We start from the raw sequence: 13,854 nt of genomic DNA on the forward strand, positions 1-13,854 counted from the left end.
ATGAACGCAGGTATAGGAGAATGTATACAACTTCACCCCTTCTGGAAGACCTTTTTCATTTCACTGATTGCTGCTACTTCTAAGAAAATGTTCACCATTGAAGTTAACGCCCAATGGCAGTTCAGTCCGTACCACAAGGCGCCATGGTACCATTGCCATAAAGTGTTCTTGTAACTACTCTGGTAGTCAAAGGAGGAAAACGGTCGGACATTAACTCCAGTGAGGACGTCCCAACATGACTGCTGACGGGAACAAGAAAACAGCGAAGCGCCCGTGTAATCAATCATCGTTCGGCACCGCCATTTCAAAAAACTGCTCGCTCGTGCTTCTTAACAATTTGCCCATACTTAGGCGTTTAGCCTAGCCTGATACAACCAGTCAAAAACCATTCGAACACAACAAGAGGCGTACACAATACAGGTCTGGTGCTTACAAATTTGTATAACACTCCTGCTAGCCAACAAAAACGTCTGTCATGTGCCCCCCAAAACCACGAATCCCACAGCAGCTTCTCGTCGCCTAATAACAGAATATTGTCGCGTAGTCTAGAACGAAGCAAGGTTTTTTTAGGGGGAGAGTGTACTAGACCATACCTGTGCTCACGAATAATCAACAAGAAAGGCACAAGCATCGAAGAAGCACCCACAGATTGTTCGTGCTCCGTCGAGTACCGGTGAATACAATAGTGGGGTGTTTCTTATGGATTCATTTATCTCAGAGAACCGTTTTTTGAAAAACTTCCATACAGAGTGAAAACACCATATTTCTAACCAGAACGATCTAGATTAATAACGAAAGAGTTACACAGTTTCCTACACAGATAGCTGCAGGCAGCTTATGACAGTAGGAACAAGAATGTGCTGCCCTCGAAGCACCTAATGCGATCGCATGGAACGGAGATTCGCTGCTACCAAAGCGAGCATAACATACGAGTCGTAAAAATATTTTCTTGCCAACCTAGCTGCTTTTAAAAGGTTATTCAATACTCCCCAGTAAAAAAAATCCAAAAGGCGCTAACAAAGGAGTCAGCCCATGCTATTTAATTGCAAGAGGCTGGAGGGCACACCCATTATGTGTTTCACTCCTGCCGACATTTACACTATCTTCATAATAGGACTCCTGAACCCGACGTCGCAGGATCGTAGGGCCCCGGTTTCGCCCATTATTTTCTTGAACCGGTTCACTAATCGAATCTTCCTAAACGACAAAGAAACCCTTCAAAATGTGCCGTTATACAATACCTCACGAACCCGCAAACAATGCTACTCAAAGGAAGACGTGTTCTTTATGACGTTTTCGGAGGCTGCTGAGAGGAAAAGATGATACGAGGTAATTACTCTGAGTACCTTTTCTTGTGCTTGGATTTAAAGCCGTATTCTTCTAGAAAATCTGGAGTGAATAATAAAGAGACCCTGCAGCTCCTTTTTCCGCCATTTTCAAAATCATCAGTGTTTCAGAACGCCGTTAACAAACACACCCAGAACATACAATTGGTGATCTCAAAATCCTCAGACATAAATGACCGCTCTATGTGCATCAGGTAACTTAGAAACTTGCTCAAGAAAATATTCGCTCTTTCCTGGTCTTGGCGTTCTTACAGAGCTTCAGCTACGTCATTACAGCTTTTTAGCATCTTTTGGCTGACTTTATTTTGCTGCACAAATACAAGTATTTGGTAGCCATTTTTTTTAAGACACAAAAGCAGAGCAGAAACGGAAGGCAGATCTTCGGCGACGAACAAAGCAAATGAAGGAGTGCCGATCAGTGCTACCGATAGCTAGATTTTTAGTGCTTCCAGACGGGAAAGAAAGAGTGAAAACGTTTATCGGAAGTGTTGTCGAATCAGTTAATATTGGTGGTACGCCGTCTATGCAAACTGTCTCCTCATTTATAATGCAGCCGCATGATTTCCTTTGCAAGGTCCCTGGCAATCGAGTACCTTTTCCAGGAAGAGGTTGTCAGCTTTCGGCGCTTATGTTTCTGCTTTGGAGGGGCTTCTGTGCGTTGTTTCATTGCAGAGGAAGTGTCTCTAAAAAGAATCGCTTGCCAATTGTACGATGTATAAGAAATATTGCCCTTTTCGTCGTCATCACCTTCATCGGCCTACTTATTTCCTGTGCTAGTGTAAGGCATCTCTGAAACTTTAAACTGTTGTCGTGCGCTGCCATAATCTATGTAATATCAAAATTTTGTCTTATGCCTGCATCCTAATATTAGACTTGTGCTTTTAGCCTGGCGTGTCTCAGGAGTGAGTTAGTGAAACACTTTAATAAATGAGATGCCATGTGGCTCAGAGGGAGCAAGGATGAGGGGAAATAGGGAGAGTCACAGCTCGCACAATGAACATAGTTGCAGTCTTGGGTCCTAATCACAAAATTACACATTAAAGTCAGTCAGTGGCGCCATAATGCACGGTTCACACTTAAATGTACAGTTCACACTGTAGACAATGCGGTTAACACACAAAACAGTGCAGGCTCCAGAAAGTTCCATTGTAGAAAGAGCGGGGGAGTCGACCAACCCGTTAAACCAATTCGTAGAGTCCGTTTTCAATGGTGTACTCGCTGATTTCTTCTACTGTGGTGGGATCGTCACCGACTCGACTAACATGTTCCTGTTCAGTCGCAAGAGCGGGACCTATAGTGAAAAGCTGGTGGCGATTGCGGTCGAATAATGAACAAAGACAAATTAAGTGGTAAAAATTTGGTGTGCCTTCACGACTACACAGGAGGCATCGGCGGAATTCGCATCCCGCTGGAGCCGCCCATTTATAAATAATGGGGGGGGGGGGGGGGGGTATGCGCTGCATTTGCATACACTTTATTGGCGAATATTTCCCTTGAACGCAGAAGCGCTTGAAAGGGTCAAGGATGCCAAGAGGAGTTTCTGCCTGTAAGCGCTTGCAGATTTCCTTTTTGAGGTGGCGACGCTGGAGTTGCCAGTCTGCTTGGAGAGGGGGTACGGACGTGCCAGGCGCCGCGGGAGGTGATCGTTGTATCACCCTGGCAGCGTCGTATGCCACAGGGTTGCATTCTTCGCCAGTAGTGTGTCCTGGAGACCAAGCAATGCAAACTTTGAACCGTCAATTTGTACATCTCTTATCATGGTAAGGATGTTGGTTGTCGTTTGGTTCGGTGAAAACGGACAACTTAACTGTTGGACAGCAACATAGGAATCCGTGATAATGCGAAATTTCTTCGTGGATAGATGGCTGGAATGGTTATAAATTTGCCGCGCGGCTCCCAGAATTCCTAGAAGTTCTACTTCTTGTACAAGACCGTATGTGTTAGAAATGTTCCTGGATTCATTGAATTCCGGCAGGTCCACAGATGTCCAGGCAATGGCCACAGTCGTTCTATTCAGGGCCGCTTCGGTGTAGATGTCAGCTTCGTCGCCTGCCTTGTCATTTGCGAGAGTGCGAACGTATTGTTCGCGTATTTTTCTTTTATCACGGCGGATCGAGCGTCGACACAGAATTCCGATGGATGGGCGTTCCCACGGAGGGAATACTGTAGGCGAATTCGTGCTCTCACAGTTACTATTTAAGTTTAACCGCATTTCGAGGCAACCAGAACCAGAGAGTTTTGACATTCCGGGCATGTAGTTTTGGCATTCCGGACATGGGTCACTTCAAATAATGCTTTCTCTCCCTCTGCCTGTACCGCCAACACCCACTGCTACAGAAGCTCAGAACGTGTCACTTTCCAGTATTTCACCTGAAAATTTTGGGTCCCGACCTGTCCTAATATATCATATTTGCCGCTCAGAGCAACCTGCGTGCTGTAGCCCAGTTCGCGAAGCCAACTAGTCTCAATATTTCTCAACCTGTGCTTATATTCCACCTTTTTGGGGCAAGTTTGCGTTAATCATGTCCTCGTTTACACTGCGGCTCGCGGACAGCGCCATTAATCTCTCGGCCTGATGTCCAACATGGTATGATGCATTTGTAACATTGCCCGAATGCATCATTGTGGTTTCTGAAGAGGAGCCAGCGGTGTGCGATTGTTTACGCCACTTCCCACATCAACTCAAGCGGCGGGGTCTTGTTAGTAAAAAAGGCTAAACGGTAGCGGTATACATTGCGTATCGGACGGAAAGCCCCGTTACCTCCGTCGAAATACAGGACCTGTTGTTCTGCCCCGCTCTCGAACCGCGCATCGAGAAGGGGTAAATAAGGTAAGGACAGCCGTGCACAGGTGCTCCAGTTACCGTAGACGAACCTGCAAGTGTCGTGGCAGGGCACAATCGAATGGTCGGCCGACTACCATATCAGCTCCAGGGCTTGGAAACAGCTGGAGGTATTGCAGGAGCGGTCCTCTTCGGCGAACATACCGACCAGTACGGCGCGTGCCTGGGCTCGCCGGTAGCTCCGCTGTAGGGAAATGGCATACGCGGCACGAATACGATCACGGGCAGTACGATGAGCAAGCAGATGGCGACAGCCTTGTTTTATCCTTCAGAGCTCTGGTTAACTCGTCGTCGAACATTGTCTGAGCTGAGCTCCGCAGAGAGCGTAAAAAATGCAGGTTAAAGAAATGCAGCTGGTATTTCCTGATCCATTCTGCACTTTTGATTCTGCACTAATTTTTAACGGTGCCGAGACTTGCTGACCGCTAATTGCCACCGATTTTGTCCATGCCGGATATTCTTTGAGTGAACGCCTGTCGAAATTGTTTCAGCTGTATTATTTGTGACAGCCACTTATGAATTATTAATTTCTCTCAGTGTTGGACGCTGGGAAGAGCTGGCTTTATTAATTCATTCGCCCTGGCACCCTCAGTGTATGTATCGATCAGGCGTGCTCACAGCAGGAAATCTAAATTCTTTATCTCTTGAGTTGAGGTTTGGATGGAGTGGCCTAACTGAACGGGTTCGCTTAGGCGTCTGCTATTAATCGACGAGACATAGGGGACACCCCCAAGGTAGAGTACGTTTCAGTGAAGGAAAATTTGATAGCCGCTTAGAATGCAGCCTTACTTCTACTAAGAAAATCTGTACAGCTATCTCTGAAACTTCGCAGATCACAAGAATTCGTTCTGGTGCGGGATTCGAACACAGGTCAACCGCGTCCCTAACTCAACCCTCATGGTATGAGCTGTGTAGGTTTTGATTTGTGGTTACGAAATGACTTCTCGTCGATGCTACCAACTGCCAGAGACGTTTTAATGGTGCCCCCCTACGTCTGGGCTGTCACTTCGCATGATGCCGGGTGATCGGCAGGAAATTTGTCGGAAAGCGCTGCATAATTATTTTATCCGGATACTTTTCTTTTCCGCTTGAAGTACTCTCTGCCGCTTTCTGCTTAATCGGTTCCGTTGCTTGTCTTGCGCGGAAAGCGCAATAAGCGACCCAAGTCAAGTTACAGGCACACCTTCGGCGACTAGTCAGGCTGAATTGCCCTGATTAGCGCATTTTTGGTGCATGGGCAACGGCGATAAAGGCAGTAAGAGCCGGACACGCCAGTTTGTGGCTAACTTGTGACACATCAGGTGAAATAATGATACGGCACGCAATGTCGAAATAGAACCTTGATAAGCCTTAGCGGCCGAGCCATCGCACACACGCCTTAGAGTTCAAGCCCCCGCACAATGGAATACAAACCTGTACTCCCTCGGACAAGACCGTTTTCATCGGAGCTTCCAGCTCCTCTGGCCTTTCGAAAAGGTGTAGGTTAGTTTTGTCCAAGGGTCATTTTGATGGCCAGCTCCCCATGCCTTGCGAACTGGGCCCTTTGGTTACCTGCGCAGGCCAGAAGCATCACTACGCCAAATTTGGAAGCTTCGTATAGCTGGTCACGTCAGCGGCAAACAGCTGCATTCTGTTCGACAGAGCTGCCATAATGAAGGCTATTCGAAACTGTTCTGTCACCTACAGCATCGGCTGTAGGGACGAACTTTACGCAAATATTTCAATGGCACAACAGAACCATGTCATGAGAAAGAAAAAAAACTTCATTTCGGAGCCAGTGTTCAACGAAGAGCTTGGCTTGTTCTCAATGTGAGTTACTAGTGTGTGTCTAATAGCACTGTTCAAGCTCCACAGGCGGTGTGACCGAAGGAGAGCATCTGGAAGGGCGCAGTGGGGCAGCAATTGGTTTAAGGGAAAATCTCAAGGTTGCTTGTGTGTTTGGGAATGCCTAGGAGGAATGTTCATTGTTGGGGTATTAGTCGCAGTATGAGCATTTGTGCCTGGAAGCCCGTCGATGCAGTGTTGTATGTGTTTGTGTTGCAGGCACGCCGGTTTGGACTCAGCGAAAAAAGACAGCTTCAGGGCGAGCGATTTTTTTAACGTAAGAAGAAGGTAGTTCTTTGATTTGTGACATCTCATGAGTACTAAATGTGATTCTGATGCATTTCCGGCAAACAAGTGATAAAGCAGCCGTGAGAATAGTGGCTGCCGAAAATCAACCGGTTTCGTCTTCTACGCGATCGACGTCCTCCGCGCTTGGCTTCTCTGCTTTCTTAGAGTGAAGCTTGTTTTAGCAATTGATGCGGGTGCATCACTGGAGTAGGTATCACTTTCCAAGAAAATAGCTCTAACCGGCGGATGTGCTACCGAAGCTAGGTCTAACACCTCCCTTCAGGGTAGTATGATGTCAACAGGTACCCTGAGATTGACAGACAATGAGAACTATGAGCAACTTAATCCAGTGGCTATCAGTGCATCACGTTATACCTCCAAGCCAGGGGATCAGCCGAACGTCAAGTGTTCATTCTTAACGATTTGTTTAAGTTCAATCTCAATCTTAGAATTTTGGGCGACGTCGTAAGGCCTCGAATAGTAACGTCAAGCCTTAGGTCTGACGAATGCGTGCAAATTCCTGTTGTTATCCTGGCTCGTACATCTGTAGCCCATACCCGGAATGGTGTACTGGACAAGGTTTTGTGGTGCAGTATGTAGGCTGCTCTTGCACAATCTTCGGTAGCGTGGCAGGCCAAAGACGCGTTCATTTTTCAGCAGAGGAGATGTATAGGTCTAACCTTTTCATGGGTTTGGTGTTGGGCATGCGTCCCGAAGTGGTAGGAGCAGCTTCCCTGATCCACCAATAGAGGGTGCAGCTCCCCCGGCGGCGTCGCAATAAGCAGTTCCCAGACCCACAGGCAGAAGTCTCAGCCACGGAGTGCTCCGTGGTCTCAGCTGTCTTGCCGCCAGCGGCCTCGGAGAAACCGCTTCCCAGAACCACCGATGGAGGCTGCAGCGTTGTTAAAATGACGGGTTTATCTCCTTCCCGCTAGGGTAAGGAGCCGTTCGCTTTTAACGCTTAGCACTGATTCCTTTGCGCGAAAACTACAACTTGCCCGGTGACGGCACTGTCATTATGGGCTATCGCCTGTTGACGTACAAGCCGACACAAAATGACCCCCCCCCCTTCCCCCCCACCGTTTTTTAGCACATTTATGATTTGCTGGAAGTGGGTGAATTTTTTAACCGCTGAACTAACACTATCCAACGTGTGGTAATAACAAGAATGATTGACAACTTAAAGACGCTCTATAAGCACAGATCGGAGTCCATTAAGTCTGATATATGTGCTTCCCCGCTATGTGCCGATTCCTTAATACACATTGAGCAGGTACCCAACTTAAGTTCGGGGCGCCATGTGTCGTCATTGGGCACATTGGTATCAGTCGGGTAGTAGGACATATCTTTGTTCTTAATTTGGGGGATTCAACACCGTAAAGGTACACTTTAGCTTTGATTCGCGTCTCAGTGGAGGAGTAGATGTTTCTTAGACCCCCTGGGTATTGTTATCGTGCACCGAAATCTCTACCAACAATCATTTCATTTTTTGCTACCATAAAAACACTGCCGCTACGGCAGGAATTGAGCCGACGTCGCGGGCCGAGCAGCACAATTCGTAGGCCACTGTGCTACTGTGGGGGCTAGTTTGAATAACTCTGTAGTTTTATTCCAATCTGTTTATCACAGCCCGCCCTTTAGGCGTGCATCCACCCTGTACACTGACGCTCTTTACTCACTGCGCTCTCTGTTCGGGAGAACTGGTAAGGCCTCCATTCATCTGTATAGATGACATGCCTCTTTCTGAATTTTGCAACACCACCTCACACTTTCCCTACAACGTTTCTCTTGTTCGTGCACAGGCCGTGGAGCTATGCTTACTTTCATCCCCTTTTCCCCCTCCGCTTTTAACAGTGCTGGTGTTGTGCCAGGCGTAAGTTCGTCGTTGAAAGAAAAAGTACCAAGAAAATGCCGAGGGCTGGTGAGCGCGTGCGTTGCGGTGACCGCTGAGCGTCCCCGCCAGCGCAGTGGCTTTAGCAAAAAAAGCTGCCAAACTCCACGAGGAGCGAGAAACTGCTGAGTGCTCATGGGCGCGTTATTCGCGGTAACCGCGGAATCCCCAGCTGGCTCAGTGGTTTTAGCAAACAAAATGTCCAGCGCTGTCGAAAAGCGCTACCGCGCAGGATGCTTGGCATCAGGAACACGACAATGTCGATGCATATGGCGATGACTACTACTAGCACACACCGAAGCAACGACGGAACAAGTAAATAAAAAATTTAAAGCTCCCACAAATGCAGGATGATGTGTCCTTCAGTGCTCACGTACGGCTCGACTTAGGGCAAGCTTCGGCAGGTCAGCTGATGGAAGTCTACAATGCAGAGAATGAATTTGCATACATCACTCGCCGCGAAGACAACGACCTCTTTGATGCATATGACCATGATTACTAGCAGCGCCGAAATGTAATTAAGCACTGATACTGAAACTCAACTATGTGTCCGACAATGCTCACCTACAACAGCTTCGTCATTCAAGTCTTCCGTGCGGGTGCAAGGTTACCTTATTTTTTTTTGTTTTCACTATATCTATTTTACTATCTATCCCCTTTACCCTCCAGGCTACGATTTTCGTTCCCTCCCAGTAGTATTCCATTCACCATACTCGATATTTCACCTTCATTCCATTTCTTGTACTCCCCAACTCCGACAGCACTCTTCCTCTTTTCCTTTGAATTAACTGTTAATAAACGCATTAAAGTTTCTACAATCTTCGTCATCTCCCTCCTCTGTTCTCTTCCCTTCTTTATCTCCTTTGCGTCGTCTCTAAAACCTCCTGCGTCGCTCACCAATCACCCGTCCACCAATACCCCGTGGGCCAGTAACAAAATTTGTAAGGAGCCGCACCAGTAATATTTGTGGATGATTCAAGGGATCTTAGAGCTTGTGTACGAGAAAAAAACTAATATTTTTAAATTTGGATGTGTTGTACGCACCTTCCCTAGGCGGCTGAGGCAATGGTGCTGAACACGTCAATTTTTTCAGGTGTGCTGGCACCACCTTCTAAAAACTTCTCTTCCTCCCGGTACCAGCGAAATTTGCCATATGTTCCAGGCGCGTGATGTCAAGCTTTTTTTCGTTTGCCGATGCCGCGTGGGCCTGTGGTGAATAGCTGGGGGTTTGGGGTTAGCCCACGCCAAGAGGCTCGGGTATGTCTTCGCTCTTGCATGCGCATGGAAGGCTTTGCGGGTTTGATGATCTCAGTGGTGACACTGACAATAGGATTCTTGGCAAGCTGTTCGTCTGCCATTTGCCTGCATCGCATTTCGAGTCAATCTGCACGCGCAAAGACGTATTCTGACGGATGCATGTCAGAGCGCAATACCCAGAAGAACACTGCTGATTATTATCTTAATGAACACGAATGTGTGCCCGTGTGTGCGCACGGAGGGCACGTATGTGTGTTCGAGTGGGTGGGTGAGACTTCTTTGTGACTTCTGTGGGTGAGGTGTGTGTGTGTGTGCTACTGAAACTTGTGTGACTTGCCTAACGCCATGCCGATCATCATGGAGACAGTGCTGGCGGCACACGCTTTGCGTCGTACGGGCAACGTCGTCAGCGTCTGAAGCGCTCTCGTCGGCCGGTTGAGGCTCTCTTAGTCCAGCGAGACACCGACATAGTTTTCGGCGGCCGATACTTCGCAGAACTGGCGGTAGCAGCGCAGCTACGCCTCGTGGACGTCGTCGACGCCCACCTGGCGACAGGGCTCCAGGCCTTGCTTGTTGCCCAGCAGTGTCATGGGCTCAGAGCGGGTGCCCAGAACGGCCACCAGGGTCTCGAAGAGCGCGCACGCCTGGTCGAAGCCGGAACGCTCGCATGGGCGGTACACCAGCACGAACGCGTCCGCCCGAGTTATGTGGTCGTACAGGCAGCCCGTCTCCTGCACTGGTACGCAATCAGCATCGCAAGGTTGACCACAATGACTGACCTGAACAAATGTATTTTTAAAACGTGTAATTTTCTCAAAGTGGAAATTAACCGCACTGGAGACCGCCTGGATTTCCAACAACCCAAGGAGCAGGCTGGGTTTATGAAGGGATACTAAACCATGGATCACATTCATGTTTTCAATCAAGTGATAGAAGAATTCGCACAATACAGTAAACCCATTTCTATGGCATTTATATACTATGAGAAAGCATTTGACTCAGTACTAACCGACGCCTTGCTAAAAGCAATAAAGGACCAGGGAATAGAAGAGACATACATAATATTTCTAGACGACATATACAAGGCATGTGGCGGAACGATGACACTTTAAAAGCAAAGTGAACAATTCCCCATCCAAAACCTGGCAAGACAGGGCGACACTGTTTCGCCAAAACTGTCCACAGAATGTCTGGAGGGGGTATTCAGAAAGCTTTACTGGGAAAGCGCAAGATTAAGGATAAACGGAGAATTCTTTATTCATTTCAGCTTTGCATACGACATAGTATTGTTTAGTGAGACCGTAGAACACCCGCAAAAAGTGCTCGAGGAACTGCACTCAAAAAGCCAGGCACTGGGGCTAAAAATAACTGTGAACAAATTTAAAATAATAAGTTATAAAAATACCATTCTAACATCCAATCACTTCCAACACACCCTAGAGGGATTTACGGTTACGGACTACCATGGTTTGAAGCGCCACGAAAAACAAGGACGGTGAACGAAGGGTATACGGTACACGCACTAACTACCAGCCTTCCTTTTCAACTTAGTGTTCGCCTTCCGTATTTTTTGTTGCGCTTCAAACTGCACCAGCTACTCACCAACTAGCCTACAAGGAAGTTTCACTTGGTTACGTACTAACGGGCTTCTGTATTTTTACCTCGTGCAGAACAAGTTGATCCTACTATTTTCCGCATTCCTCCCAAGCATTACGAGGTCAAGGAACGGAACCTCTTTCGTAGAGTGCAGGCCTTTATTTTCAGCAGCAATGCCTACGTACGTACTACCTTTTTCTTTAAAAGCACGCCACAGAACCGCGACTGTTTCAACTGCATGATTTGTGGACAGACGCTCTCCCTTCCTGTATCCGCCTATAAACTACCGAGCTCCTGCACGAAGGATCAGGCGTAGTGGATGGAGAGGGTGATGTAGTTGTGCGAGTACATGAAAATAAGTAAAACGTCGCTCTTTTACGTATAAACGAGCTCGACGTATAAAAGAATACGACGTGGCGTAATACATCGTAAGCCTCAAGTTGAAGCTTCCTTAACTTAGCAAGTTACGCCTAACGGATGTTAGGCCTAACCGCACGCTTTATGTCTAACGCCGTCAACATATAACCATTGGAAAGGGCATTCATTTTACGTCAAGCTGTTGTCACCCATTGACATTGTATAACGTCGAAGCGAAAAGTTCAGCCTAAACTTCCGCGCATACCCGATAGTTTCTGCTCTTACCCCACCAAAGTGATGCACACGCGCAGACTTGCACATTTCTCCAGTAGTGAAATTAACAGCTACTTTATAAGGAAGAACTTGTATTGCTTGAACGCGCGATGCCACAGACACTACCACTTGTGCATGCTGGTCATTGCACCAAGCAAGAAATGGATATATCAATAATAAAACATACAGTTCACGGTATAAAGGTCCACCAGAAGAAATCGATGTCCGTACATTTATTCCAGTATAACTACTAGGAAGCTTACCGAAGCGTTGCACACACCCATACACAGCATTAGTGGCGTATTGGATTCGACTAGGCATTTTAAACCAGTGGGTATTTGACACCACGGATGTTTGATCCCAGTGGCGCCAAATACCAAAACAGGGGTACTTGACAACGCTGTATGTTATGGTTTCGCATATGTGGCTATGATTGGCGCTGCAGTATGATGTGTGAAATTCTCTGTTCCAGCGTCGCTACAAGAATCAAAATTGCGTTTGCATCCGAATAAACCTTTCTCGCAGGAAAAAGGTCTGAACGCCACGAGCGATATTTTTTTTTATTTTGGTTATACATTCTGTTGATTGGCTTCGCGACTTTTTAGCTGAGATTAATTAGGCCGCACTGCTCAATCGGCAACGCGGCTTATATGCGCTGCACTAGTCTACTATTACGGCTTCTATAAAAAAATGATGACTTTCTATGGAAAGGACGGGACAAACATGCTATAGAAAAATCTAGACAAAGAAGCTTGAAAGACTTGACGAGCCTCGGGAGTTTTTGTTCGCAGACCAAACAAGTAAGCAGAACCCTAGTCATGTATTATGTGCTAAAAATAAACTCCAGTGTAAATTCTATGTAAGTTCAAAATTGACAATTACGGTAGACCTTTACCGGTTTACATCTAGTGGAAACCCATTATCGTTACCTTAAACAACCTTAGTTTCACGATTCTGCTAAAACTTCTGTTAGTAACAGCGAACTAAATGTTTACAGGTAGTAATATTAAAAGAGGTGAGCGAAAAACAACGCCAGTGCACAGTTTTCAAATGAACCACCATGTCCCAGAGACTCACGATCGGAAAGCCATAATAAGGTCATGCGCTGTGCACAGAGCAAAAACATTTCCACCATCTTCCGCGAGATGAACCCTGGGGTGATGCAAGGTATCTCACGGGGTTCAATTCGCGTTTCCGTTATGTTGGTTACCCAAATGTGGTTGAAGTGTAGCAAACCTTAAATGATGCTCAAACACACGTACATTTCCAATTACGCGGTAGCAGGCATGTTAGTGTCCATTTCAACTCATCGGAGCAGCAGTCGGAGCAGTAGCAGCAAGAGCGACTGACGGAGCGACTGAGGAGCGCGCTGCGGATACCGCGGTTATATAGCCGCTCTTCCAGAGAGAGTGATGAGAGAGAGACACGCATGCGCACTAACGCACAGCTGACATGGCGAGGAGAACGTGCTAACGCAGCTGGCGGGCGATGGGAAAGGAGGAGGGTTGCCGACGGACGCCGGATGGAGGGACAGGCCGAGTGTAAGAGATGCCTTGCATCTAAAATTTACCATCCCTTCCTAAAGAAAGTTGAGGGAAGTGTGAAAACTGCGAGAGCGTCCAACCTTCACTGAAGGTGCTTTAAACACATCGCCAAACCTTCGAACACCCAAATCGTAGACGAATAAAGAACCCATACGCCGATTTTTCGCGCACTAAGTACACGCATCTACGCACGATGTAATTGTATGCTAACACGTGGATGATGAGATAAAAGTAAACTATTGTATACATTCTTCACAATCAATTCATGTATTGTGGTATCTGGAACCGTTCCTTGTTCGTGATTTTCAAATAACTGTTCGGAAACAATAAAAGTCCAGTTTCACGTGCGCGCCGTGTGTGTACAGATCTTATAACAGCTCTTCGATCGACAGACTGGTCCATGGGGAACTGCATCAGTTTTTGACTGGACACCATCGGTCCTTATAAGAAATCATTCGCTTTAATAATATGCATTTCTTGGTGAGTAGAACCGAAGAAGACTAGAACTAAAGACCAAGCCCACCTTTCAGCTCTGGCTGAACGAGGTTTTTCTTTATAATTCCCCTGCTAAACAGTGCGTCATTCAGAATGTGATCGTACTGTGAACGAGGCCTTCAAGTTTGGCAAGGCCACATA

General features: G+C 47.0%; 1 protein-coding gene and 1 long non-coding RNA gene across 2 annotated transcripts in view; both read right to left on the minus strand.

The window, feature by feature from the left end:
* Positions 1-2,813: 2,813 nt before the first annotated feature.
* Positions 2,814-7,188, minus strand: LOC144141724 (uncharacterized). The gene is made up of 4 exons (XR_013316682.1): positions 6,981-7,188; positions 5,602-5,760; positions 4,221-4,372; positions 2,814-3,051 (listed from the first exon to the last, which is right to left on the minus strand). It is a non-coding gene; the product is annotated as an uncharacterized LOC144141724 (long non-coding RNA).
* A 2,603-nt stretch (positions 7,189-9,791) lies between these two features.
* LOC144143108 (uncharacterized) overlaps positions 9,792-13,854 on the minus strand; it is a 40,986-nt gene continuing 36,923 nt past the window's right edge. Inside the window, exon 2 of the mRNA XM_077674915.1 lies at positions 9,792-10,184. Within this exon, the coding sequence (XP_077531041.1) occupies positions 9,964-10,184 (221 nt within the window). The 3' untranslated portion in view covers positions 9,792-9,963. The remainder of the gene's footprint in view (positions 10,185-13,854) is intronic.

This window comes from Haemaphysalis longicornis, unplaced genomic scaffold (genome assembly GCF_048455015.1).
Source record: "Haemaphysalis longicornis isolate Haplotype H1 unplaced genomic scaffold, Haemaphysalis longicornis Haplotype H1 scaffold_6, whole genome shotgun sequence".
NCBI lineage: Eukaryota > Metazoa > Arthropoda > Arachnida > Ixodida > Ixodidae > Haemaphysalis > Haemaphysalis longicornis.